General features: G+C 43.7%; 1 protein-coding gene, 37 non-coding genes and 2 pseudogenes across 38 annotated transcripts; 39 read left to right on the top strand and 1 right to left on the bottom strand.

Moving 5' to 3' along the window:
• The first annotated feature begins 12 nt into the window (after window positions 1-12).
• LOC119743862 lies at window positions 13-131 on the top strand. Its single transcript, XR_005273293.1, has one exon. It is a non-coding gene; the product is annotated as a 5S ribosomal RNA (ribosomal RNA).
• A 146-nt stretch (window positions 132-277) lies between these two features.
• Window positions 278-396, top strand: LOC119743850. The gene has a single exon (XR_005273282.1). It is a non-coding gene; the product is annotated as a 5S ribosomal RNA (ribosomal RNA).
• Window positions 397-541: 145 nt separating this feature from the next.
• Window positions 542-660, top strand: LOC119743838. The gene has a single exon (XR_005273271.1). It is a non-coding gene; the product is annotated as a 5S ribosomal RNA (ribosomal RNA).
• A 145-nt stretch (window positions 661-805) lies between these two features.
• LOC119743826 lies at window positions 806-924 on the top strand. Its single transcript, XR_005273260.1, has one exon. It is a non-coding gene; the product is annotated as a 5S ribosomal RNA (ribosomal RNA).
• A 146-nt stretch (window positions 925-1,070) lies between these two features.
• Window positions 1,071-1,189, top strand: LOC119743815. Its single transcript, XR_005273249.1, has one exon. It is a non-coding gene; the product is annotated as a 5S ribosomal RNA (ribosomal RNA).
• A 145-nt stretch (window positions 1,190-1,334) lies between these two features.
• Window positions 1,335-1,453, top strand: LOC119743803. The gene has a single exon (XR_005273238.1). It is a non-coding gene; the product is annotated as a 5S ribosomal RNA (ribosomal RNA).
• A 146-nt stretch (window positions 1,454-1,599) lies between these two features.
• On the top strand, window positions 1,600-1,718 carry LOC119743791. Its single transcript, XR_005273227.1, has one exon. It is a non-coding gene; the product is annotated as a 5S ribosomal RNA (ribosomal RNA).
• Window positions 1,719-1,864: 146 nt separating this feature from the next.
• On the top strand, window positions 1,865-1,983 carry LOC119743779. Its single transcript, XR_005273216.1, has one exon. It is a non-coding gene; the product is annotated as a 5S ribosomal RNA (ribosomal RNA).
• Window positions 1,984-2,129: 146 nt separating this feature from the next.
• Window positions 2,130-2,248, top strand: LOC119743768. The gene has a single exon (XR_005273205.1). It is a non-coding gene; the product is annotated as a 5S ribosomal RNA (ribosomal RNA).
• Window positions 2,249-2,394: 146 nt separating this feature from the next.
• On the top strand, window positions 2,395-2,513 carry LOC119744124. The gene has a single exon (XR_005273537.1). It is a non-coding gene; the product is annotated as a 5S ribosomal RNA (ribosomal RNA).
• A 146-nt stretch (window positions 2,514-2,659) lies between these two features.
• LOC119744117 lies at window positions 2,660-2,778 on the top strand. Its single transcript, XR_005273531.1, has one exon. It is a non-coding gene; the product is annotated as a 5S ribosomal RNA (ribosomal RNA).
• Window positions 2,779-2,924: 146 nt separating this feature from the next.
• On the top strand, window positions 2,925-3,043 carry LOC119743756. Its single transcript, XR_005273194.1, has one exon. It is a non-coding gene; the product is annotated as a 5S ribosomal RNA (ribosomal RNA).
• Window positions 3,044-3,188: 145 nt separating this feature from the next.
• On the top strand, window positions 3,189-3,307 carry LOC119743743. The gene has a single exon (XR_005273182.1). It is a non-coding gene; the product is annotated as a 5S ribosomal RNA (ribosomal RNA).
• A 146-nt stretch (window positions 3,308-3,453) lies between these two features.
• LOC119744115 lies at window positions 3,454-3,572 on the top strand. The gene has a single exon (XR_005273529.1). It is a non-coding gene; the product is annotated as a 5S ribosomal RNA (ribosomal RNA).
• A 145-nt stretch (window positions 3,573-3,717) lies between these two features.
• LOC119743730 lies at window positions 3,718-3,836 on the top strand. The gene has a single exon (XR_005273171.1). It is a non-coding gene; the product is annotated as a 5S ribosomal RNA (ribosomal RNA).
• Window positions 3,837-3,983: 147 nt separating this feature from the next.
• On the top strand, window positions 3,984-4,102 carry LOC119744123. The gene has a single exon (XR_005273536.1). It is a non-coding gene; the product is annotated as a 5S ribosomal RNA (ribosomal RNA).
• Window positions 4,103-4,249: 147 nt separating this feature from the next.
• On the top strand, window positions 4,250-4,368 carry LOC119743719. Its single transcript, XR_005273160.1, has one exon. It is a non-coding gene; the product is annotated as a 5S ribosomal RNA (ribosomal RNA).
• Window positions 4,369-4,514: 146 nt separating this feature from the next.
• LOC119743707 lies at window positions 4,515-4,633 on the top strand. Its single transcript, XR_005273149.1, has one exon. It is a non-coding gene; the product is annotated as a 5S ribosomal RNA (ribosomal RNA).
• Window positions 4,634-4,688: 55 nt separating this feature from the next.
• Window positions 4,689-4,806, top strand: LOC119744129 (annotated as a pseudogene).
• A 148-nt stretch (window positions 4,807-4,954) lies between these two features.
• Window positions 4,955-5,073, top strand: LOC119743696. Its single transcript, XR_005273138.1, has one exon. It is a non-coding gene; the product is annotated as a 5S ribosomal RNA (ribosomal RNA).
• A 147-nt stretch (window positions 5,074-5,220) lies between these two features.
• Window positions 5,221-5,339, top strand: LOC119744116. The gene has a single exon (XR_005273530.1). It is a non-coding gene; the product is annotated as a 5S ribosomal RNA (ribosomal RNA).
• A 146-nt stretch (window positions 5,340-5,485) lies between these two features.
• Window positions 5,486-5,604, top strand: LOC119743684. Its single transcript, XR_005273127.1, has one exon. It is a non-coding gene; the product is annotated as a 5S ribosomal RNA (ribosomal RNA).
• Window positions 5,605-5,743: 139 nt separating this feature from the next.
• Window positions 5,744-5,862, top strand: LOC119743673. Its single transcript, XR_005273116.1, has one exon. It is a non-coding gene; the product is annotated as a 5S ribosomal RNA (ribosomal RNA).
• A 55-nt stretch (window positions 5,863-5,917) lies between these two features.
• On the top strand, window positions 5,918-6,034 carry LOC119744128 (annotated as a pseudogene).
• Window positions 6,035-6,181: 147 nt separating this feature from the next.
• Window positions 6,182-6,300, top strand: LOC119743661. The gene has a single exon (XR_005273105.1). It is a non-coding gene; the product is annotated as a 5S ribosomal RNA (ribosomal RNA).
• A 144-nt stretch (window positions 6,301-6,444) lies between these two features.
• On the top strand, window positions 6,445-6,563 carry LOC119743649. Its single transcript, XR_005273094.1, has one exon. It is a non-coding gene; the product is annotated as a 5S ribosomal RNA (ribosomal RNA).
• Window positions 6,564-6,710: 147 nt separating this feature from the next.
• Window positions 6,711-6,829, top strand: LOC119743638. The gene has a single exon (XR_005273083.1). It is a non-coding gene; the product is annotated as a 5S ribosomal RNA (ribosomal RNA).
• A 146-nt stretch (window positions 6,830-6,975) lies between these two features.
• Window positions 6,976-7,094, top strand: LOC119744107. The gene has a single exon (XR_005273521.1). It is a non-coding gene; the product is annotated as a 5S ribosomal RNA (ribosomal RNA).
• A 147-nt stretch (window positions 7,095-7,241) lies between these two features.
• Window positions 7,242-7,360, top strand: LOC119744122. The gene has a single exon (XR_005273535.1). It is a non-coding gene; the product is annotated as a 5S ribosomal RNA (ribosomal RNA).
• A 143-nt stretch (window positions 7,361-7,503) lies between these two features.
• Window positions 7,504-7,622, top strand: LOC119744118. The gene has a single exon (XR_005273532.1). It is a non-coding gene; the product is annotated as a 5S ribosomal RNA (ribosomal RNA).
• Window positions 7,623-7,769: 147 nt separating this feature from the next.
• LOC119743987 lies at window positions 7,770-7,888 on the top strand. The gene has a single exon (XR_005273410.1). It is a non-coding gene; the product is annotated as a 5S ribosomal RNA (ribosomal RNA).
• A 147-nt stretch (window positions 7,889-8,035) lies between these two features.
• On the top strand, window positions 8,036-8,154 carry LOC119744121. The gene has a single exon (XR_005273534.1). It is a non-coding gene; the product is annotated as a 5S ribosomal RNA (ribosomal RNA).
• Window positions 8,155-8,297: 143 nt separating this feature from the next.
• On the top strand, window positions 8,298-8,416 carry LOC119743988. Its single transcript, XR_005273411.1, has one exon. It is a non-coding gene; the product is annotated as a 5S ribosomal RNA (ribosomal RNA).
• Window positions 8,417-8,563: 147 nt separating this feature from the next.
• LOC119743868 lies at window positions 8,564-8,682 on the top strand. Its single transcript, XR_005273299.1, has one exon. It is a non-coding gene; the product is annotated as a 5S ribosomal RNA (ribosomal RNA).
• A 146-nt stretch (window positions 8,683-8,828) lies between these two features.
• LOC119743750 lies at window positions 8,829-8,947 on the top strand. Its single transcript, XR_005273188.1, has one exon. It is a non-coding gene; the product is annotated as a 5S ribosomal RNA (ribosomal RNA).
• A 147-nt stretch (window positions 8,948-9,094) lies between these two features.
• LOC119743631 lies at window positions 9,095-9,213 on the top strand. The gene has a single exon (XR_005273077.1). It is a non-coding gene; the product is annotated as a 5S ribosomal RNA (ribosomal RNA).
• A 147-nt stretch (window positions 9,214-9,360) lies between these two features.
• On the top strand, window positions 9,361-9,479 carry LOC119744120. Its single transcript, XR_005273533.1, has one exon. It is a non-coding gene; the product is annotated as a 5S ribosomal RNA (ribosomal RNA).
• A 147-nt stretch (window positions 9,480-9,626) lies between these two features.
• LOC119743989 lies at window positions 9,627-9,745 on the top strand. The gene has a single exon (XR_005273412.1). It is a non-coding gene; the product is annotated as a 5S ribosomal RNA (ribosomal RNA).
• Window positions 9,746-9,892: 147 nt separating this feature from the next.
• Window positions 9,893-10,011, top strand: LOC119743991. Its single transcript, XR_005273413.1, has one exon. It is a non-coding gene; the product is annotated as a 5S ribosomal RNA (ribosomal RNA).
• A 482-nt stretch (window positions 10,012-10,493) lies between these two features.
• On the bottom strand, window positions 10,494-16,569 carry LOC119743118. The gene is made up of 2 exons (XM_038219474.1): window positions 15,777-16,569; window positions 10,494-11,574 (listed from the first exon to the last, which is right to left on the bottom strand). Exons 1-2 carry the CDS (start codon window positions 16,327-16,329, stop codon window positions 11,435-11,437), a joined length of 693 nt encoding a protein of 230 aa, XP_038075402.1. The 5' UTR covers window positions 16,330-16,569; the 3' UTR covers window positions 10,494-11,434.
• Between the last annotated feature and the right edge of the window lie 8,410 nt (window positions 16,570-24,979).

Raw genomic sequence — 24,979 nt, 5'->3', positions numbered from 1 at the left:
AAAGTTTACATCGCCTACGACCATACTACGTTGAATACACCGGTTCTCGTCCGATCACCGAAGTTAAGCAACGTCGGGCTTGGTTAGTACTTGGATGGGAGACCGCCTGGGAATACCAGGTGTCGTAGGCTTTTTCTTTTTTGTCTGGGGGCGCTGTTAGTGCGTTGCAATATGGGGGGTTGGCCATTTTGGGGTTCCCAATTTGTTTAGTTTTTTGTTTTTTTGGAACGGCGGCGGCCAAGTTTGGTTCAAAACTGGCTAAAAGAAAGTTTACATCGCCTACGACCATACTACGTTGAATACACCGGTTCTCGTCCGATCACCGAAGTTAAGCAACGTCGGGCTTGGTTAGTACTTGGATGGGAGACCGCCTGGGAATACCAGGTGTCGTAGGCTTTTTGTTTTTTGTCTGGGGGCGCTGTTAGTGCGTTGCAATATGGGGGGTTGGCCATTTTGGGGTTCCAATTTGTTTAGTTTTTTGTTTTTTTGGAACGGCGGCGGCCAAGTTTGGTTCAAAACTGGCTAAAAGAAAGTTTACATCGCCTACGACCATACTACGTTGAATACACCGGTTCTCGTCCGATCACCGAAGTTAAGCAACGTCGGGCTTGGTTAGTACTTGGATGGGAGACCGCCTGGGAATACCAGGTGTCGTAGGCTTTTTCTTTTTGTCTGGGGGCGCTGTTAGTGCGTTGCAATATGGGGGGTTGGCCATTTTGGGGGTCCCAATTTGTTTAGTTTTTTGTTTTTTTGGAACGGCGGCGGCCAAGTTTGGTTCAAAACTGGCTAAAAGAAAGTTTACATCGCCTACGACCATACTACGTTGAATACACCGGTTCTCGTCCGATCACCGAAGTTAAGCAACGTCGGGCTTGGTTAGTACTTGGATGGGAGACCGCCTGGGAATACCAGGTGTCGTAGGCTTTTTGTTTTTTGTCTGGGGGCGCTGTTAGTGCGTTGCAATATGGGGGGTTGGCCATTTTGGGGTTCAACATTTGTTTAGTTTTTTGTTTTTTTGGAACGGCGGCGGCCAAGTTTGGTTCAAAACTGGCTAAAAGAAAGTTTACATCGCCTACGACCATACTACGTTGAATACACCGGTTCTCGTCCGATCACCGAAGTTAAGCAACGTCGGGCTTGGTTAGTACTTGGATGGGAGACCGCCTGGGAATACCAGGTGTCGTAGGCTTTTTGTTTTTGTCTGGGGGCGCTGTTAGTGCGTTGCAATTTGGGGGGTTTGCCATTTTGGGGTTCCGAATTTGTTTAGTTTTTTGTTTTTTTGGAACGGCGGCGGCCAAGTTTGGTTCAAAACTGGCTAAAAGAAAGTTTACATCGCCTACGACCATACTACGTTGAATACACCGGTTCTCGTCCGATCACCGAAGTTAAGCAACGTCGGGCTTGGTTAGTACTTGGATGGGAGACCGCCTGGGAATACCAGGTGTCGTAGGCTTTTTCTTTTTTGTCTGGGGGCGCTGTTAGTGCGTTGCAATATGGGGGGTTGGCCATTTTGGGGTTCAACATTTGTTTAGTTTTTTGTTTTTTTGGAACGGCGGCGGCCAAGTTTGGTTCAAAACTGGCTAAAAGAAAGTTTACATCGCCTACGACCATACTACGTTGAATACACCGGTTCTCGTCCGATCACCGAAGTTAAGCAACGTCGGGCTTGGTTAGTACTTGGATGGGAGACCGCCTGGGAATACCAGGTGTCGTAGGCTTTTTCTTTTTTGTCTGGGGGCGCTGTTAGTGCGTTGCAATATGGGGGGTTGGCCATTTTGGGGTTCAACATTTGTTTAGTTTTTGTTTTTTTTGGAACGGCGGCGGCCAAGTTTGGTTCAAAACTGGCTAAAAGAAAGTTTACATCGCCTACGACCATACTACGTTGAATACACCGGTTCTCGTCCGATCACCGAAGTTAAGCAACGTCGGGCTTGGTTAGTACTTGGATGGGAGACCGCCTGGGAATACCAGGTGTCGTAGGCTTTTTGTTTTTTGTCTGGGGGCGCTGTTAGTGCGTTGCAATTTGGGGGGTTGGCCATTTTGGGGTTCCGAATTTGTTTAGTTTTTTGTTTTTTTGGAACGGCGGCGGCCAAGTTTGGTTCAAAACTGGCTAAAAGAAAGTTTACATCGCCTACGACCATACTACGTTGAATACACCGGTTCTCGTCCGATCACCGAAGTTAAGCAACGTCGGGCTTGGTTAGTACTTGGATGGGAGACCGCCTGGGAATACCAGGTGTCGTAGGCTTTTTCTTTTTTGTCTGGGGGCGCTGTTAGTGCGTTGCAATTTCGGGGGTTGGCCATTTTGGGGTTCCCAATTTGTTTAGTTTTTAGTTTTTTTGGAACGGCGGCGGCCAAGTTTGGTTCAAAACTGGCTAAAAGAAAGTTTACATCGCCTACGACCATAATACGTTGAATACACCGGTTCTCGTCCGATCACCGAAGTTAAGCAACGTCGGGCTTGGTTAGTACTTGGATGGGAGACCGCCTTTGAATACCAGGTGTCGTACGCTTTTTGTTTTTTGTCTGGGGGCGCTGTTAGTGCGTTGCAATATGGGGGGATGGCCATTTTGGGGTTCCGAATTTGTTTAGTTTTTTGTTTTTTTGGAACGGCGGCGGCCAAGTTTGGTTCAAAACTGGCTAAAAGAAAGTTTACATCGCCTACGACCATACTACGTTGAATACACCGGTTCTCGTCCGATCACCGAAGTTAAGCAACGTCGGGCTTGGTTAGTACTTGGATGGGAGACCGCCTGGGAATACCAGGTCTCGTAGGCTTTTTGTTTTTGTCTGGGGGCGCTGTTAGTGCGTTGCAATTTGGGGGGTTGGCCATTTTGAGGTTCCCAATTTGTTTAGTTTTTTGTTTTATTTCGAACGGCGGCGGCCAAGTTTGGTTCAAAACAGGCTAAAAGAAAGTTTACATCGCCTACGACCATACTACGTTGAATACACCGGTTCTCGTCCGATCACCGAAGTTAAGCAACGTCGGGCTTGGTTAGTACTTGGATGGGAGACCGCCTGGGAATACCAGGTGTCGTAGGCTTTTTCTTTTTGTCTGGGGGCGCTGTTAGTGCGTTGCAATTTGGGGGGTTGGCCATTTTGGGGTTCCCAATTTGTTTAGTTTTTTGTTTATTTGGAACGGCGGCGGCCAAGTTTGGTTCAAAACTGGCTAAAAGAAAGTTTACATCGCCTACGACCATACTACGTTGAATACACCGGTTCTCGTCCGATCACCGAAGTTAAGCAACGTCGGGCTTGGTTAGTACTTGGATGGGAGACCGCCTGGGAATACCAGGTGTCGTAGGCTTTTTCTTTTTTGTCTGGGGGCGCTGTTAGTGCGTTGCAATATGGGGGGTTGGCCATTTTGGGGTTCAACATTTGTTTAGTTTTTTGTTTTTTTGGAACGGCGGCGGCCAAGTTTGGTTCAAAACTGGCTAAAAGAAAGTTTACATCGCCTACGACCATACTACGTTGAATACACCGGTTCTCGTCCGATCACCGAAGTTAAGCAACGTCGGGCTTGGTTAGTACCTGGATGGGAGACCGCCTGGGAATACCAGGTATCGTAGGCTTTTTGTTTTTTGTCTGGGGGCGCTGTTAGTGCGTTGCAATTTGGGGGGTTGGCCATTTTGGGGTTCCGAATTTGTTTAGTTTTTTGTTTTTTGGAACGGCGGCGGCCAAGTTTGGTTCAAAACTGGCTAAAAGAAAGTTTACATCGCCTACGACCATACTACGTTGAATACACCGGTTCTCGTCCGATCACCGAAGTTAAGCAACGTCGGGCTTGGTTAGTACTTGGATGGGAGACCGCCTGGGAATACCAGGTGTCGTAGGCTTTTTGGTTTTTTGTCTGGGGGCACTGTTAGTGCGTTGCAATTTGGGGGGTTGGCCATTTTGGGGTTCCGAATTTGTTTAGTTTTTTGTTTTTTTGGAACGGCGGCGGCCAAGTTTGGTTCAAAACTGGCTAAAAGAAAGTCTACATCGCCTACGACCATACTACGTTGAATACACCAGTTCTCGTCCGATCACCGAAGTTAAGCAACGTCGGGCTTGGTTAGTACTTGGATGGAAGACCGCCTGGGAATACCATGTGTCGTAGGCTTTTTGTTTTTTGTCTGCGGGCGCTGTTAGTGCGTTGCAATTTGGGGGGTTGGCCATTTTGGGGTTCCCAATTTGTTTAGTTTTTTGTTTTTTTTGGAACGGCGGCGGCCAAGTTTGGTTCAAAACTGGCTAAAAGAAAGTTTACATCGCCTACGACCATACTACGTTGAATACACCGGTTCTCGTCCGATCACCGAAGTTAAGCAACGTCGGGCTTGGTTAGTACTTGGATGGGAGACCGCCTGGGAATACCAGGTGTCGTAGGCTTTTTGTTTTTTTGTCTGGGGGCGCTGTTAGTGCGTTGCAATTTGGGGGGTTGGCCATTTTGGGGTTCCGAATTTGTTTAGTTTTTTGTTTTTTGGAACGGCGGAGGCCAAGTTTGGTTCAAAACTGGCTAAAAGAAAGTTTACATCGCCTACGACCATACTACGTTGAATACACCGGTTCTCGTCCGATCACCGAAGTTAAGCAACGTCGGGCTTGGTTAGTACTTGGATGGGAGACCGCCTGGGAATACCAGGTGTCGTAGGCTTTTTGTTTTTTGTCTCGGGGCGCTGTTAGTGCGTTGCAATTTGGGGGGTTGGCCATTTTGGGGTTCCCAATTTGTTTACAACCGGTTCTCGTCCGATCACCGAAGTTAAGCAACGTCGGGCTTGGTTAGTACTTGGATGGGAGACCGCCTGGGAATACCAGGTGTCGTAGGCTTTTTGTTTTTTGTCTGGGGGCGCTGTTAGTGCGTTGCAACTTGGGGGGTTGGCCATTTTGGGGTTCCCAATTTGTTTAGTTTTTAGGTTTTTTTTGGAACGGCAGCGGCCAAGTTTGGTTCAAAACTGGCTAAAAGAAAGTTTACATCGCCTACGACCATACTACGTTGAATACACCGGTTCTCGTCCGATCACCGAAGTTAAGCAACGTCGGGCTTGGTTAGTACTTGGATGGGAGACCGCCTGGGAATACCAGGTGTCGTAGGCTTTTTGTTTTTTTGTCTGGGGGCACTGTTAGTGCGTTGCAATTTGGGGGGTTGGCCATTTTGGGGTTCCGAATTTGTTTAGTTTTTTGTTTTTTTGGAACGGCGGCGGCCAAGTTTGGTTCAAAACTGGCTAAAAGAAAGTCTACATCGCCTACGACCATACTACGTTGAATACACCGGTTCTCGTCCGATCACCGAAGTGAAGCAACGTCGGGCTTGGTTAGTACTTGGATGGAAGACCGCCTGGGAATACCAGGTGTCGTAGGCTTTTTGTTTTTTGTCTGGGGGCGCTGTTAGTGCGTTGCAATTTGGGGGGTTGGCCATTTTGGGGTTCCGAATTTGTTTAGTTTTTGTTTTTTTTGGAACGGCGGCGGCCAAGTTTGGTTCAAAACTGGCTAAAAGAAAGTTTACATCGCCTACGACCATACTACGTTGAATACACCGGTTCTCGTCCGATCACCGAAGTTAAGCAACGTCGGGCTTGGTTAGTACTTGGATGGGAGACCGCCTGGGAATACCAGGTGTCGTAGGCTTTTTGTTTTTTTGTCTGGGGGCGCTGTTAGTGCGTTGCAATTTGGGGGTTGGCCATTTTGGGGTTCCGAATTTGTTTAGTTTTTTTGGAACGGCGGAGGCCAAGTTTGGTTCAAAACTGGCTAAAAGAAAGTTTACATCGCCTACGACCATACTACGTTGAATACACCGGTTCTCGTCCGATCACCGAAGTTAAGCAACGTCGGGCTTGGTTAGTACTTGGATGGGAGACCGCCTGGGAATACCAGGTGTCGTAGGCTTTTTGTTTTTTGTCTGGGGGCGCTGTTAGTGCGTTGCAATTTGGGGGGTTGGCCATTTTGGGGTTCCCAATTTGTTTACACCGGTTCTCGTCCGATCACCGAAGTTAAGCAACGTCGGGCTTGGTTAGTACTTGGATGGGAGACCGCCTGGGAATACCAGGTGTCGTAGGCTTTTTGTTTTTTGTCTGGGGGCGCTGTTAGTGCGTTGCAATTTGGGGGGGTTGGCCATTTTGGGGTTCCGAATTTGTTTAGTTTTTTTTTTTTTTGGAACGGCGGCGGCCAAGTTTGGTTCAAAACTGGCTAAAAGAAAGTTTACATCGCCTACGACCATACTACGTTGAATACACCGGTTCTCGTCCGATCACCGAAGTTAAGCAACGTCGGGCTTGGTTAGTACTTGGATGGGAGACCGCCTGGGAATACCAGGTGTCGTAGGCTTTTTCTTTTTTGTCTGGGGGCGCTGTTAGTGCGTTTCAATCTAGGGGGTTGTTCATTGTGGGGTTCCGAATTTTTTTGTTTTTTATTTTTTGGAACGGCGGCGGCCAAGTTTGGTTCAAAACTGGCTAAAAGAAAGTTTACATCGCCTACGACCATACTACGTTGAATACACCGGTTCTCGTCCGATCACCGAAGTTAAGCAACGTCGGGCTTGGTTAGTACTTGGATGGGAGACCGCCTGGGAATACCAGGTGTCGTAGGCTTTTTGTTTTTTGTCTGGGGGCGCTGTTAGTGCGTTGCAATTTAGGGGGTTGGTCATTGTGGGGTTCCGAATTTTTTTTTGTTTTTTATTTTTTTGGAACGGCGGCGGCCAAGTTTGGTTCAAAACTGGCTAAAAGAAAGTTTACATCGCCTACGACCATACTACGTTGAATACACCGGTTCTCGTCCGATCACCGAAGTTAAGCAACGTCGGGCTTGGTTAGTACTTGGATGGGAGACCGCCTGGGAATACCAGGTGTCGTAGGCTTTTTGTTTTTTGTCTGGGGGCGCTGTTAGTGCGTTGCAATTTGGGGGGTTGTTCATTGTTGGGTTCCGAATTTTTTTTGTTTTTTGTTTTTTTGGAACGGCGGCGGCCAAGTTTGGTTCAAAACTGGCTAAAAGAAAGTTTACATCGCCTACGACCATACTACGTTGAATACACCGGTTCTCGTCCGATCACCGAAGTTAAGCAACGTCGGGCTTGGTTAGTACTTGGATGGGAGACCGCCTGGGAATACCAGGTGTCGTAGGCTTTTTGTTTTTTTGTCTGGGGGCGCTGTTAGTGCGTTGCAATTTGGGGGTTGGTCATTGTGGGGTTCCGAAATTTTTTTTGTTTTTTGTTTTTTTGGAACGGCGGCGGCCAAGTTTGGTTCAAAACTGGCTAAAAGAAAGTTTACTTCACCTACGACCATACTACGTTGAATACACCGGTTCTCGTCCGATCACCGAAGTTAAGCAACGTCGGGCTTGGTTAGTACTTGGATGGGAGACCGCCTGGGAATACCAGGTGTCGTAGACTTTTTGTTTTTTGTCTGGGGTCGCTGTTAGTGCGTTGCAATTTTGGGGGTTGGCCATTTTGGGGTGCTGAATTAGTTTTTGTTTGTTTTTTGGAACGGCGGCGGCCAAGTTTGGTTCAAAACTGGCTAAAAGAAAGTTTACATCGCCTACGACCATACTACGTTGAATACACCGGTTCTCGTCCGATCACCGAAGTTAAGCAACGTCGGGCTTGGTAAGTTCTTGGATGGGAGACCGCCTGGGAATACCAGGTGTCGTAGGCCTTTTGTTTTTTGTCTGGGGGCGCTGTTAGTGCGTTGCAATTTTGGGGGTTGTTCATTGTGGGGTTCCGATTGTTTTTTTGTTTTTTGTTTTTTTGGAACGGCGGCGGCCAAGTTTGGTTCAAAACTGGCTAAAAGAAAGTTTACATCGCCTACGACCATACTACGTTGAATACACCGGTTCTCGTCCGATCACCGAAGTTAAGCAACGTCGGGCTTGGTTAGTACTTGGATGGGAGACCGCCTGGGAATACCAGGTGTCGTAGGCTTTTTGTTTTTTGTCTGGGGGCGCTGTTAGTGCGTTGCAATTTGGGGGGTTGGTCATTGTGGGGTTCCGAAATTTTTTTTGTTTTTTGTTTTTTTGGAACGGCGGCGGCCAAGTTTGGTTCAAAACTGGCTAAAAGAAAGTTTACTTCACCTACGACCATACTACGTTGAATACACCGGTTCTCGTCCGATCACCGAAGTTAAGCAACGTCGGGCTTGGTTAGTACTTGGATGGGAGACCGCCTGGGAATACCAGGTGTCGTAGACTTTTTGTTTTTTGTCTGGGGGCGCTGTTAGTGCGTTGCAATTTTGGGGGTTGGCCATTTTGGGGTGCTGAATTAGTTTTTGTTTGTTTTTTGGAACGGCGGCGGCCAAGTTTGGTTCAAAACTGGCTAAAAGAAAGTTTACATCGCCTACGACCATACTACGTTGAATACACCGGTTCTCGTCCGATCACCGAAGTTAAGCAACGTCGGGCTTGGTAAGTACTTGGATGGGAGACCGCCTGGGAATACCAGGTGTCGTAGGCCTTTTGTTTTTTGTCTGGGGGCGCTGTTAGTGCGTTGCAATTTTGGGGGTTGTTCATTGTGGGGTTCCGATTGTTTTTTTGTTTTTTGTTTTTTTGGAACGGCGGCGGCCAAGTTTGGTTCAAAACTGGCTAAAAGAAAGTTTACATCGCCTACGACCATACTACGTTGAATACACCGGTTCTCGTCCGATCACCGAAGTTAAGCAACGTCGGGCTTGGTTAGTACTTGGATGGGAGACCGCCTGGGAATACCAGGTGTCGTAGGCTTTTTGTTTTTTGTCTGGGGGCGCTGTTAGTGCGTTGCAATTTAGGGGGTTGGTCATTGTGGGGTTCCGAATTTTTTTTGTTTTTTATTTTTTTGGAACGGCGGCGGCCAAGTTTGGTTCAAAACTGGCTAAAAGAAAGTTTACATCGCCTACGACCATACTACGTTGAATACACCGGTTCTCGTCCGATCACCGAAGTTAAGCAACGTCGGGCTTGGTTAGTACTTGGATGGGAGACCGCCTGGGAATACCAGGTGTCGTAGGCTTTTTGTTTTTTGTCTGGGGGCGCTGTTAGTGCGTTGCAATTTGGGGGGTTGTTCATTGTTGGGTTCCGAATTTTTTTTTGTTTTTTGTTTTTTTGGAACGGCGGCGGCCAAGTTTGGTTCAAAACTGGCTAAAAGAAAGTTTACATCGCCTACGACCATACTACGTTGAATACACCGGTTCTCGTCCGATCACCGAAGTTAAGCAACGTCGGGCTTGGTTAGTACTTGGATGGGAGACCGCCTGGGAATACCAGGTGTCGTAGGCTTTTTGTTTTTTTGTCTGGGGCGCTGTTAGTGCGTTGCAATTTGGGGGGTTGGTCATTGTGGGGTTCCGAATTTTTTTTTGTTTTTTGTTTTTTTGGAACGGCGGCGGCCAAGTTTGGTTCAAAACTGGCTAAAAGAAAGTTTACTTCACCTACGACCATACTACGTTGAATACACCGGTTCTCGTCCGATCACCGAAGTTAAGCAACGTCGGGCTTGGTTAGTACTTGGATGGGAGACCGCCTGGGAATACCAGGTGTCGTAGACTTTTTGTTTTTTGTCTGGGGGCGCTGTTAGTGCGTTGCAATTTGGGGGGTTGGCCATTTTGGGGTTCCGAATTTTTTTTTGTTTTTTGTTTTTTTGGAACGGCGGCGGCCAAGTTTGGTTCAAAACTGGCTAAAAGAAAGTTTACATCGCCTACGACCATACTACGTTGAATACACCGGTTCTCGTCCGATCACCGAAGTTAAGCAACGTCGGGCTTGGTTAGTACTTGGATGGGAGACCGCTTGGGAATACCAGGTGTCGTAGGCTTTTAGTTTTTTGTCTGGGGGCGCTGTTAGTGCGTTGCAATTTTGGGGGTTGTTCATTGTGGGGTTCCGATTTTTTTTTTGTTTTTTGTTTTTTTGGAACGGCGGCGGCCAAGTTTGGTTCAAAACTGGCTAAAAGAAAGTTTACATCGCCTACGACCATACTACGTTGAATACACCGGTTCTCGTCCGATCACCGAAGTTAAGCAACGTCGGGCTTGATTAGTACTTGGATGGGAGACCGCCTGGGAATACCTGGTGTCGTAGGCTTTTTGTTTTTTGTCTGGGGGCGTTGTTAGTGCGTTGCAATTTTGGGGGTTGGCCATTTTGGGGTTCCGATTTTTTTTTTAATTTTTTTTTTTGGAACGGCGGCGGCCAAGTTTGGTTCAAAACTGGCTAAAAAGAAGGTTAACATCGCTTACGACCATACGTTGCTTAACTTCGGTGATCGGACGAGAACCGGTGTATTCAACGTAGTTTGGTCGTAGGCGATGTAAACCTTCTTTTAACCAGTTTTGAACCAAACCCTGCCGCCGCCGTTCCAAAACAAAAAATTCGGAACCCCAAAATGGCCAACCCTCAACTTGCAAAGCACTACCAGCGCCCCCAGACAAAAAAAATACGATAACGTATATCCTGAATGGTAGGGTACATTGAGAGGTATTTGCATTGCATGGATGTTATTAAGACGGAGTTACCATGCACATTGTTGGACAAAACACGCACTTTTGAGACTTTTGTCGAAAGTATGATTTCGTAAAACCACAACTATTGGGTTGATTTTTGTTTTAATTGTCGTAAAAGTGTACAGATGTACATACCTGTACATATTTGTTTTTGAAAAAGTCCATTTCACTCAAACACAGTCTTAATTGACCATAAAACAAAGACGAAGATTGGAAAAATGCATGTATTGTTTTTCCATCAATCTGAGATGTTAACCTACATGTAAGTTCAATGCGTGTACATGTACATTCGTCTTTTATTTCACATTGAGTACATGACAAGTTAATGAGGACAAGAGTGAAACGATATATGAATAAACGTGGAAAAAGAACAAGATAAATGCGTACGTCTTGGTGCAAGATATTTATATTGGCTTCATCCAAATTTATGCTGAAAAGACCGAAAACAAACACTAAAGCAGTGATTCTGAGGCTGGTTCTTTTATAGATGGCCTGCACTGCCTGTAGTATCCGGTTATCATCCATTGCATAAAATTCCTCCTCGGATTGGCAACCAATTTTGCTCAAATTGAAGCTTTTTCACTTGAACGCTACTTGTTATTGGCTGGTTGTCAGAAACTGCGGCTGTTGTCTTCACGCGCACAGATATCAATATCATGTGTTTTTGTCCTTCCCGTAGGGGTCATTGCGGGATGTGAGATATTTGGTGAAGACATCCCCCAACTCCGTCGGTAAAAAGAGCTTTAAAATGGCTGTTAAAAAGAGGAGCTATACAAACTTATTAGTTTTAGTTTAAAACTAGTTGTTAAAAAGATTTGATCAACGAAATACACGGTTCAGGTTGGCAACAGTGAGCCAACTGAGTTTTGAAGAAAAAAATGAAGACTTTAATTGAAAATCAGAAGACCATGGTGCTAATGTACGTTCCCATTGTTCTTGTGTCCATCATGATGCAGCACGAAGTGTCCATCATTATCACCTTAAGTGAGAGTCAAGAGTTTTGCTCTTCAGACGTCTTGCTCGCGCACGCTCTTGGCACTCCGTATCAGCTCGGCCGTCCGTCGTTGCATCTCGGCGCTCCTGTCTAGCGCCGTGTCCGTCCGTTGCTTCAACCAGTCCATGTGCGGTAAGGAACAACTTTTGGGACCTGTGAGAATCAAGAAACGTCACAAAAACTTAATCAATAGGGCATATCAAACCATCAGAAAACCAATACGTGTTCATGTAAATCAGAAGTAACTGCAAACGATGAACAGCTCTGCAGGATTTTTGTGAATACAATAATCGTTTGATTGATCATTCGTTAAGTTAAGAAGAAGAGTATCGATTGTTTTGACAATCGATCGTTGAGTAAGTAGAAAATGCATTATCAACTGAGTGATTGATTCCATTGTGCAATCAATCAATATATACATCAATCAATTATTGCAGTTTCCTTGTATTCTGGATTGATCTATTGATCAATTAATAAACTAACCAACCAACAAACTGCGATCGATCAACCGACCAAGAAACAGATAAATTCCAACCACATATCAAGCAATTGCTATCCATACAGGCAGTCAACTCAATATCTAAATGTATGTTCCCGTTCAATGTATAGGGAAAATACTACTTCGTGTTTGCGGTTGTAAAAAAGATTCGCTGAGGCGCCTAATATACCATTTTTCACAACTTAGTGTCGTTTCCCTCTGTCTGCTGCATCCACTTGAGGTCGTTCAAGTTGCCTTATAAATTAACTCTAATTTCATTTGTATAGGTTGACTCAGTTTTAAAGGTTTTACAGTCACTTCGCCCATTTCCCAGTTCGCCCATAACCACTTCGCCCACAACCAGTTCGCCCATTTCCATATTTATAATATGACGTTTAGAGCAATCTCATCTGTTAAAAAAAGAATATACAATTATTTTTAATTAAATTAAAGAAAATATTTTTCCAATCTTTAAATATGTTTTCAATTATAAATATTTACAGTTGGAATGTAATAAATAATCAAGTTCTGAAAACGAATCTAAATTTTTTTCAAACTTATTTGCTATAAAAAATACTTGTCCCATTATGTATAATCATCAAACCCGAATTATCCCCGTTCGTATACACGTACGTAAGGGGGGGGGTGGGCGAAGTGGTAATGGGCGAAGTGGTAAATGGGCGAAGTGGTAAATGCGCGAAGCGGTTAATAGGCAAAGTGGTAAGTGGGCGAAGTGGTAAATGGGCGAAGCGGTTAATAGGCAAAGTGGTAAATGGGCGAAGTGACCAACGCCCTTTTAAGGTAGCTATACCCTTGACCTAAAGGGCACGATACAGCGTTGAAGATTTCTCCAAACGGATCAGTCCAGCCAAGACATCACCAACCCAGCTCACACAAGGTACAGGCCATGTGTCCCGTGAAGTCATGGCGACAGCCAGACAACTGCTGGGCGACCCAAACATTTAAGTATCTTTTGCACGTTATTTTGGCCCACTTAACGATACATTACAACACTTTTAAACCATCACATTTCAAGAGACATACAGGGGGAGTCAAAAAAAAGTAAACCCAAATGTCGCCTTCTATTTTGTAAAGAAGTTCTGCATGCAGCGCTTTCCAGATCAAGGGTGTGAAAGCCCAAGTAATGAGCTTTCTTTTAGTACGAGAATCATTCAAATCAATCATGTACTTTTTGAGTTACGGAATTTTGAACACAAACACAGTGTTAACATATTGTCCACGGATCACATTAAAGGTATTGATGTTTCAGTATAAAAGTTAAACCCTGTCGTACCATGAAAACGACATCAGAAAATCACATAAGTATCCGGGTATAGCCAAGTAGATGGCAGGGCATGACTATAAACTCTTGATATTGTAAGCATGTCTTAACATTGGAAGCATGTTTTTAAGAAAAGTTAGGATAAGTGCCAGTTATAAGGTTATGAGAGTATTCTCATATGTGAATTTGCTGAAATATCACTTATAATAACTTTATTGTAGTCCGTGGACACAAAATTAATGTAAAACTGTGTTTGTGTTTAAATCTTCGGACGCTGAGTGGCATTTCTTTGCCACATCACATGGGAAAGGACCGTGTGATGGATTGGGTGGAACTGTGATGGATTGGGTGGAACTATAAAGCATTTAGCCGCAAAAGCCAGTCCTAGTTCAGAGGCCGTATGAAAACCAAATCTTGAATGCTCAGCAGCTGTTTTTGTGGGCTAAGGTGAATATTCCAGGAATACAGTTTGATTTTGTGGACAAGAGTGAAATGCAACAGTGTGCAGAATTACATGAGAGTTGATTCTCATCAGCAGTGACTGTTCAGGGTACGCAACAGCTCTACGCTTTCTACCCGCACCCAGTACGGCGGACTCACATCCAGGTGAAAATCATATCGAACGAACACAATTCCAAGTCTGTGAAAGTCAGTTAATTTCAAGAAGCGCCGCGAATACAGTCTTGAATGAGTAAGGTAACTTTGATTGCGATATTGAGTATTATCGTCAAGCGAACTTGAATCCTCGATCCTGATTAGTCTATTCATAGCAACAACAGTGTGATATTTATATAATATTGCACGACAATATTGCACCCCGCATATTGAATGTACATATATTATGTGTTTTTTCTAAGTTGCATGCCTTTTCCTGCAGCACGTACACTTTGCACATACATCCTCACCACGTACGCCTTCGACCTATTTTCGAGTAGTACATTATAGGGTTGTAATTGGCGCCACCAAAGTCAAAATAGTCCAACCCCCCCCCCCCCCCCCCATTAGGCCCTTAGGCCTAATTATGCCATGCAATAAGTATAAGTTCAGAGCGCTGCTTTCAGCAGGCACCCTGGAGTTGTCAAAGTGAGGTTTAAATTGAAACGGTTTTGTCAAAGGAAGTGCCTTGTAAAATGACTCATAATTATGATACAGGCCAGCTGGGAAGGCAAGCATTGCGCGGATTGCATTCAATACACAAAGTAGTGGTAACTGAAGAATTCATACGACAATGCACATTAACAACGTTATTGAGAGGATTTCCCGCACAATTGTTGCAACGGAATATGGCTTTCATTTTTTAAATGACATGTTGTTGTTAAGAAAGAAAATTACATATTGTCTTAGAAAGTATTTTTACATTTTTGCGATCTGCGATTGTTTCGTGTCTTGGTCAAATCTTGCCATAAGGAAGGAACTCAAAAAAGAACAATCAAATGGCGCTTTCTCGCAAACTGTTTCTTTATTTATTTCTGTGTATTAAAATTAAGTTTAAGTTTAAGACTGACGAACAGAAATGGTACAGAGCGTTGTACATGTAGTAGCGAAAAAGTTTATATTTAATAATAAGTGTCAGGATTTACCTCTCTTGTCGATAACTGCCTTTAAAAGCTTGGTACATTTGTATTTTTAAACAGAGAAAGCCATTGCTACAAGAAACGGGTCACTTGATGAACTACATAATAAATGGGCTAATCTTTTTAATAAGACCCTTTTTAAAATATTATCTAATGTTTAGATAACTTAGGTGGTATTGTCTATTGTCCAGTCCATTGTTTTTGTGTTGTCTTGTCTGTCGGTCGTCTGTTTTTGAGTATTCCAGAAAATGACTTTTGCTGATGTACTGATTTACTTTTTAGTTTTTTGCTCAATCTGTTGTATTTGTATGTTTTTATGTTGCATATTGAAATTTAAAAAAAATTAAAAAGAAAAAAAGAAAGAAAAAATGGTACAGAGTGCCATACGAATAGAAGTAGTATCATTGACCATCAACCTGCTGATTGTCAACTCAAGTCCAAAGTCTGTAAACAACTCTGCGGGATACGTTTCTTATCTTCAAATATATAATTACGAGCAATTAATTTATGAGTAACAGAGTCCAAGCTAAATAAAATATATAAGGAATGTCATGGGAACTGGAAGCGTGATGATGTTTCTTATCATTTTAATGACTGAAATGCGAGATATAGATAAATATAGTAGGCGATTACGAAAATGTACGTTTTTAATTTGTTTAATGAAAAATATATGGCGTAAAGCAACCAGCTGGCAAGGCTAAACAAGCAATTATGCATGCAACCAATAAATCGACAACAAAATTCAAAACAGTTACATGTACTCGTAATGTAAAGTAGAAAATGAAAGTGTACCACAATATTCTCACACATTCCATTCTCAACAAAATGCAAAATTATAAACCAGGAATTATTAATAAACCAGCCATGCAACCAACAAGTCATACTAAAAAAACAATACATATTTCAACCTCACCAACGAACTAACCGATCTGTATGTTCAACCAATTACATGTACATGCAAGCATTTAACTAATTAACCAACAAACAAACAAACAAGAATTGAAAGGCCGGCAAAACTTACGGTATCTCCATCTCCGTGCTTTAACCTCCTCAGCGAGCCACGACTTCGTGGGAGACCGGAGCTTCACGCCGATTTCCCCGTCTACCTCTTGCGTGCTTCGCGCTGACCGCGGGGTGACAGCGGACATTGAGTATCTTCTCTTGTTAGGCGTCGTCGTGATCTCATGCGCGTCCGAGTCGTGGTCCCATGGGTCATCCGTCTCAAACGGCGGGGAGGTTTGGATGCCTTCGTCCGCTGACAAGGCATCCTCGTGGTCGGTCTTGGACTGAGATGGGGATGGACTGGATTCTATATTGCACCCGGATGAAAAAGTTCCTCCTTCGTGTTGTATTGGAGTTGATGAACCTGGGCAGGATTCCAGAAGATCTGGCTGTGTGTCGATAGAAGATATTTCCTTTGTTGAAGTTTCTGTCCCGTTCTCCGGAACTTCTTTGATAGTATCGAGTTCTTCTCCCATTTGATAATCCGTGCAATCCTGATGCACATAAATTGGAGCTATGTTTGGAGTTACTCTGACGAAATGCATCATCTTGAATTCCATCAACCACCGCATGATACTGGAACAAAATCCTGTCCGTATTCCAATACACCAAACAAAACTCGTAAACTTACAAACTCGTCAACTTTTGTAGTTGTCACTGGAGAAAGCAGTGTAGAAGTCAACGACGTTGGATTTCTGCACCTTGCTATGGAATTTCCGTATGAATCATACAGGATTAAAGTTCCGTTGGCGCAAGCGTGTTTATATTCCTTCGCTTTCATTCACTTCGCACACACAAGGTGCATTTTTCAAACTGTGTTGAAAACACCTTCCATTGTGTGCCAGCAGAATGAGTCACCAGCCTTTGTGCAAAATCGTTCAAGCGAGATGCACCCAGCTGGTTTAGAGTGACAGAGCTCACTGTGCTTTGACAGTGTGTGTGTGTGTGTGTGTGACCTGACGGGTATTGTGACAGGAAAACTCACCTGTTGTGCATGCCAGTGCAAGAGTTTTGGACCCATTGACTTATTTATAAAATCATTACTCATACAGTGTAGCTTGGTATTCAGTAATGCAATTTGACATTTAGTGCTAAGGCAAAGTTCAGGCTATGCATGATTTTAACAGACATTCCTTGTAAAAAAATATAATGGCATTCCAATACTTTGAAACGGTTTCATGATGAGTTCATTTCGCCGGGAAAACCAACAATTCAATGGAGAGAAAGTAGGCCTAGTCGGTTCGGGCAGGTCGATCTCAATGTTATAAACATATCTAGGAAAAACGCACAGAAAAATGAGAGTATTCTCTCAGGCAAAAATGCGAATTTTGAATATATTTTTCCCAAAACACTAGTAGACAATGTTCACAGTGATGACGATTGCCACACAATGGTGAATCTAACCTGGGTGGACACATGGAGGAAGAAAAGGCAGGTAAACAGACTACAAGTCCATGGCATGTGTGACTAGATGATATCGGTTTTATTGGTTTTCGGGTTTTTTCCTCTTTCTTTCTTGGCGTACATTGGCGAAGACGGTGATGACAACGACCGCTATAGCTTTGGGTAAAAAAACTACCTCTAGAACTATGTGTTAAAACAAAAGACCTCAAGAACTATTTGACGGGAGCTAGACTGGCAACGGAGGACTGGGGGTGAGCATCATCTGACCAATGTTAACAAAAAAAAAGAGAATTACTCTTTCATTTTTGGTTTGGAAATACTCAATATATAAGGCTTTAACCGTATGGAATTATGAAAATTTAATGATACTAAATATGAGCATGGCACTGTTCGAAAAACACGTCACTCGCATTTCGTGAAAAGGACATGCCAAAAATTGTCTTGGTTTTATTTGAAAAGTCTCCTCCAACCAAATGTCCCACAACCAAATGGTTATATGTACAAGATACCTACCATACTGAAGGGCAACAAAATATCTTCAACAACTAACTGTATTTAAGTTAGAGGGGAAAAGTGCCGTCACTCGCATTTCCGTCACTCGCATTTCAGTTTGTCCGTTCATTAAGTTATGATCAAAATGAAGTTTTTCCTCCACAAATCTTATCAAGTCTTTAATAGCTAAGTCTTTTCAAACAACCTTTATATACCTTTTCAGTGTGCTGAAAATGCTAATTGCAATGAAAAAAAAGTATTTTAAGTTACAGGGGGAAAATGCCGTCACTCGCATTTCCGTCACTCGCATTTCAGTTTGTCAATTAATTAAGTTGTGAACAAAATGAAGCTTTTCCTCCACAATTCTCATCAAATCTGGGCTTTGCCTTTTCAAACAACCTACAAAGTTGTTTTAAAAGACTCAAAATATTAATTACAATGACAAAAAAAGTATTTTCTGAAATATTTACAAATGTACTGTAATCCAATAATCCGCAGCCGCAAAGGCACTATGCTCTCTAGTTTCTGCAGTCCACACTTAAGTTGTTAAAAAAATGAATTGTTTTCATCCATTCATGTATTATTTGAATGAACTTACAACCTTAGCCGCAGGAGCATGAATTATTTCACCAAAATTAACTTTCAACAATTAAATTAAAAGTATTATTCGTGTAGGGTCAGACTGTTCATATAGAAACAAAACTTGGAACTATTCCTATGGAGATACAATGCATCATGGGTACCATAAATGATGCCCGCCTTCTATAGGTCTAAGACAATATGCATACTTAGTGCATGTACTTTGCACATCCCTCAATATTACCATCTTGGAGCTTCTCTGTCTGCATTCTTATAATAGAAAGTGATATCGTCAGTCGCATTTCATTTGTCACTCGCATTTCATTTGTCACTCACATTTCAAATGTCAAGGGCTCTCTATTATACTGTGCTGGGTTTTTGGTTTTAATACTTGTTGCTTTTATACTTGGTATTGATGGGAGAAGCAAATTATCAATTGTCAGCAATTTAATCACTACCAGTTTAAAATAATAATAAAAAAAGGGATCTTTTCGTCACTCGCATTTCGTATGTCTAAGCATCCACAGCTGTGTACCTATATGTCTTCAAGATAAGCATGGGCAGATTTTCATGTTATTGTTTTTAAGGTATAAAGTCATACTTGTATATTGCATAATAAGTTTGTGACTAATGGTTTGTCTAATAAAAATATACAAACAAATGAAAATGCACATAAAGAAGTACATTTTATAAGCCAAACATCACCAGGAATTAACGTGACACATTTCATAGAAAACGATGAAGATTTGACTAAAAAAGTGTATATCCTGGTCCTTACATCTATTCAATAGATGTCCCTGTTTGCTTGGAATTGCCCATGTACTTGCTAATGCGTTTGCTCTGTGTAGGCCCATGAGTTGACCTGACATCACGATATCCCCACCCCACACCGTACATTTTAGGGATCCCAATTTTCAACACGTAGCCTACATTTCCTTCAAAATATACCATCGTAAAATCCTAACTCTATCATAAGCATTCCATTACAAAGTTCACAAATCGCCTGCAGCCACTTTCTCTAGAAACGCATGATGAGGATTTTTATTAGGCGTTTACGTAGTTGTCACCGAGCGGCCTTGATGTCAAGTCACTAATTGGCTTGCGTATCTTTGACTTTTGTTGTTTCCGGCTTGGCTGTGCGTGTACATGTACACACTGCACTGTACATGTACGAAAAATCCACCATTACAGCGTTTTCAGATCCTGCCGCTTCACCGCGCCACTACACAGTAACCTGCCTTGTACGTCAGGGGTCGTTTCTGTGTTTCCGATCTCGGCCCTCTGAAATCCGATGAAGTGTCTTTGGAGTGACAGTTGAGCAAAGTACTGCTTGAAAAATCCCCCAAAAATGCGTTTCTGGAGCGGCGGTGCGCGGCGGTCGTGTGCTCATCTGAGCACGATACATTGTACAGGAAAGTAAGTACTTACTACATGCAGGTCTGCATAATTCGTAAAACGAGGGATTCTGTGGAGCGATATCAGACATACTTCGATGCACAATGGCATGGGTAGAAAAGAGCCTAATACTGCGACTTGTTGTGAGGAGGCGCGGTGTGGACACACGCTCGTTCTTCTATCAAAATTGAACAGTGTCGGAAACCATTCCCGATCATTTGCCGGGCCTAAGAAAACGCCTATTTGCTGGATATTCTGGAATTTATCTTGACAAATGTTTCAGTGCATTGTCTATAAAGTTGCGCCGCGTTGCTCAGCCGCACGAGAAACGCGTTTTCGGGACTTAATCAAGTCATACTGCTGTGCACAAAAGTATGCTTGTAATACAGACACAAAACCAAGTGATTATGTGGTTCTCCCCGAACCGCGATGTCAGCGTTAATATTCTCTGTTCATTTCAGTACATTTGTAGGTATTTCTATGTTTCCTGCTGGCTCAATGAAACACAAAAAAATCTAATTAATGACGTAATCTGACACCTCGGACGTCATGTATTATTATTATTATTATTTATTCGACCTCAACAAACAATAACAAACAGTGATACAAATCCAAACAAAAATTACACAAAAGTGGTTGAAACGCACAACAAAAGAAACGTATAAACATGTAATTTAAATTTAAATTAAAATTTAAATTATTAAAAAATCATGAAGTAGAGGGCATACAAATTTTCTATTTAAAGCGCCGGTATTTAAAGCGTACCACGCTCGAAACACTCGTCAGTTTATCGTCGTCAGAGGCAGTGGAAAGAACATGGACGCATTTGCTGATTGTCTGGAGGTGATGGTTGATACGTCTGATCCGTTTTACATCGAAGTGACGGATGCCCAGCGAGAGATTGATAAGAAGCGAAGCGATGTGGCCAATCCATCCGTCTCTGAATTGCAATCAGTCCCACCAAAAGACGAAACTCGCCAAACCAAGAAATCATCGGCGCCATTTGACACCATCTCCCGTCAAGATTTTTTAACCATCGTGTTACAGGAGTCAGTGGTGGTGGTGGTGGCCGTGGAGAAAATTGCCTCGGCGGCGCGGGCGCTTCAGGAGTCGGACAACATACGGTACCACCGAGCCCCAAAACGGCCAAGACGTGTTCCGGAATCTGATTTGGAAGTTGAATCTGGTGATGAGAGTATACACAACTAGCGCCGCACCACCGCTCCATGCCAGAAATAGTCTTGCAATTGCTCAACGGTATCTCAACGTCAGGACCCACCCCGGCCCGCCAGATGGAGAATCGGCAAGCGCACGCTGCACGATCACGCCACGATGTTGCCAGTCATGTCAATCCGTCGCTAAGTGGGATCAGTCCAACAGAAAGACGAAACTAAACAAACCTGGTTGAGTGCTGACAAGCTTAGATTTCGGCGTCCTTCATCCCATACACCGTACGCGTATTTTTAAATTCTAAGTATTACTAAATAATTTTCATTTTGACAAGTTTTTGCACTTATTTGGAAATAAAGAGAAAGCGTAGTTGCACGTATATCTTTGTCAGTTGTTTATTGTGAGATATTTCTGTGTTTCCGTGGGTCCTCGAACTGTACTTGCGCACTTACTACTGCACGATGCAGGCATGCGCGCCCGTAACACACGTACGAGAAACCCATCATGAGTACCTTCAGCTGACGCCACTTCACCGCGCTGTACAAAATGTACATCACAGGACGTTTCTGTGTTTCTCGTTTAGGTGCACTGTCTACGGAGTATATTCCGTTGCTCCACCGCACGAAAAACTCGTTTTTGGCACTCAAATAAAATATATCTGTCGAGCACTTTCCTCGCATGATGTTGCGCGCAAAGCACCGGCCTGAAAAATGCCCCAAAATGCGTTTCTGGAGCGGCGGTGCGGATGTGTGCTGTAATAAGAAGTGCCCGCAGGGCTGCATATTCGTAAACGTGGTATTCTGTGGAGCGAATATGAGACATGCCTCGATGCACAACGGCTAGGGTAGAAAAGAGCCCAATACAGCGACTTGCTGTGAGGAGGTGCGGTGTTCTGCCATCAAAATTGCACAGTGTCGGAATTGATTTCCGATCATTTGCCGGGCCTAAGAAAACGCCTATTTGCTGGATATTAGTGCATTGTCTATTAGTGCATTGTCTATTAGTGCATTGTCTATTAGTGCATTGTCTGGATATTAGTGCATTGTTCTGTTCAGACGCACGAGAAACGCGTTTTCGGGACTGAACTAAGTCATACTGCTGTGCACAAAAGTATGCTTGTAATACAGACACGAAACCAAGTGATTACGTGGTTCCCCTGAACTGCGATGTCAGCGTAATTCTTCTCTGTCAAATTTCAGTACATTTCTGTGTTTCCAGCTGGCTCCATGATACACAGAAGATTCTAATTAATGACGTAATTTGACACTTCAGACGTCATGTATTACATATTTTCCAGTATTAAAAGCGCACCACGCGCTAAACACTTCACTCAGTTTCTTGTCAGAGGCAGTGGAAAGAACATGGATGCATTTGCTGATTGTAAGGAGGTGATGGTTGATCCGTCTGATGTGACGGATGCCCAGCGAGAGATTGATGAGAACCAGTCCAACCGAAAGACGAAACTCGCCAAACCAAGAAATCATCTGCTCCATCTGATACAATTTCCCGTCGAGACTTCACCATGGTGTTACAGGAGTTGACCGCAGTGTTGGAGAAGCTTGCCTCGGTGCTTCAGACATCGCAAGACCTGATACCACCGCGACCCAAAACGGCCAAGACATGTTTCGGAATCTGATGTGGAAGTTGGATCTGGTGATGAGAGTCTGTACAACTAGCACCGCACCACCGGCGCTCCAGAAAAAAAAAAATTCTCAACGGAATCACAACGTCAGACCCCGAAAATCGACACGCTGCGCGATCAGAGCTGGATTTGTAAAAAGAAACTGTAAAAAGAAACTGAAGCAAAGCGGTGTTGCCAATCAATCCGTCGCTGAATGGAATCAGTCCAACCCAAAGACGAAACTCGCCAAACCAAGAACTCATCTGACACGATCACCCGTCAAGACTTAACCATCGTCACGGTTAGAAGAACTGGCCTCGGTGCTGGAGCCGAAGAAACTTGCCTCAGTGCTTGAGACATCGGAGGAAATACATTTACAGTCGTCCCGGTGCCGGCGCGCCCCAAATTAACGGCCAACTTGTTTCGGAGTCTGATTCGGAAGTTGAATCTGATGATTAAAGTCCGTACAACTAACACCGCACCACCGCTCCACCGGTAAACACAACCATTCAATGGAATCCGCTCAAAGGAATCCCACCGCCAGGCCCCCAAGATATAATCTGCACGCTGCGCAATCGCGCCACGGAGAGTGCTGGTTGGTTTATAAGTGTGCTGACAAGCTTTGATTGAGCTGCGTTTCATCCTCAGCCTTCAATACATAGGCCTACACCGTATTTTTAATGACTTATACAAATAAATCATTTTCATTTTGCATTGATTTAGATAAAGAAAAAGCGTAGTTACAGTATATCATTGTCTGTTTCCTTCCTCCATGGCTAGTCGTTCATTGTGGGGATTTCTATGTTTCCAGATCCTCGATATTCTCTGACTGCACAACGCTCGCTTTCACACGAGAAATCCGTCATGGGAGCACTTTCAGCTCATGCCGCTTCACCACGCCATTATATAGTAACTGCGTTGTACTTTAGGGGATGTTTCTGAGTTTCCGATCTCGGCCCTCCAAAATGCGTTTAAGTGCATTGTGTACGGCGTGCAGCCCCGTTGCTCCACGCACGAGAAACGCGTTTGGTTCAACCAGAGAAAACGGTTATCTGTGGGTTTATTCCTTCGGCCCAAACGGGCTGGCCCATATTGGAGAACACAAACAACACATTTGTCATCCCCAAATAATGTACTACATGCAAGTCTACACATTCGTAAACGTGGGATTTTGTTGAGTGGTGGGAGACATGCCTCGGTGCACAACGGCAAGAGCAAAAAAAGCCCAGTACTGCGACTTTCGGTGAGGAGAAAATGGGTGGACACGTACATACATTCATCGCTCTTACCATTAAAATGCAGAGTTCTCTGCAGCGTGTACATTTTCACACGTTCAAAGTCTTACAGCAGAAAGCAAAGACTTTCAGTACGAATTTATAATAAACATAAAGAATCAACTTTCTAGTTATTCTTACCCTGACGTCTTAAAATTGGCATTCCACAAGGGGCCATCACAGCAAACAGGGCGCGACCTTGCTTCCGAGCTGAGTTAAGCGTGGGAACTGTCTCCGTAAAAACGCGCAGAATTTGCACTTGCAATGTATACAAAATGTATACAATGTAAGCCACTTCCGGCCGACGAAAGTGTCATCGAGAACATGTTTTGTGCTGCAGAACGTGTGGGTTAAAATGTCGTTTGCAAATAAAGCTCAAGGGTTAGGCCTACCTAACTGGAAAATCCCCAGATCCCCACAGAAACACAGAAATGGTGTACCATTTGGATCCACGTGGTGACCGGTGCCTTCGGAATCCTGATCTGCGTTTTTTTTGGCCGGTTGCATTACCACGGAATAAAACCAATCCCAGTGGGTTTTTTTAAGCGGTACCGTATAAAAAGTAGATGGCTGTGCATGAGTCGCTTTATACACGAATCGCTGCATGCAGTGTCGCGCGTGCACTGCTAGTCCTGGGTCAAGACGCTGTTGTTGCAAAATTGTATTAAATACGCGATCGACCGCCGAATGAAGAGGCAATAACCGCCGATATCACACACGAAACGCTATCACAACGTCTTGGGAATCTTGCACAATCTCCCTTTGAAAAAAAAGGTGAAACTAGAGCACTTGCGCTACTTCTGCAGGCAAATACGGTCCATTTTTAATTCGGTTGCACGGATACTGCATACGACAGAAGAGCTGCCATGCATGCACACAAGTTTGGAAGCATCGTGTATGCTACTGGCTGAAATTTCGGAGTTTGGTTCGGAGCTATTAAACGCGCTGCAGACATTAGGCGCGCAGGACACGACCGCAACAAGATTTTGAAGACGTTGTTGTGATAGCGGTTCGTTGGTGACAGTGATTCGTTGTGATTCCGCCCTCTTGCGGCAAGTGATTGAAGCTTGGAAAAGAATTTCTGAAGCTTTGAACTGAATTTGAATTATGATATTGATAATCTCTTTGCCTAAATCAGCTAATATGGCTCTTACTTTCCTATTTTCTATCTCTAGACTCTTGCATTTCTATAACTGCATGTCTCAGTTTCAAGTAAATCCCCCATTTACATTACTCTCCACATTTTCAACCCCGACACAAATACGCCCGTCTCGTCTAATATACAAC

The sequence above is a fragment of the Patiria miniata genome, unplaced genomic scaffold, assembly GCF_015706575.1.
Source record: "Patiria miniata isolate m_02_andy unplaced genomic scaffold, ASM1570657v1 HiC_scaffold_6, whole genome shotgun sequence".
In the NCBI taxonomy this organism is placed as follows: domain Eukaryota; kingdom Metazoa; phylum Echinodermata; class Asteroidea; order Valvatida; family Asterinidae; genus Patiria; species Patiria miniata.
The sequence above is the reverse complement of the archived record's forward strand: the minus strand, read 5'-3'. Positions and strand labels throughout refer to the sequence as shown.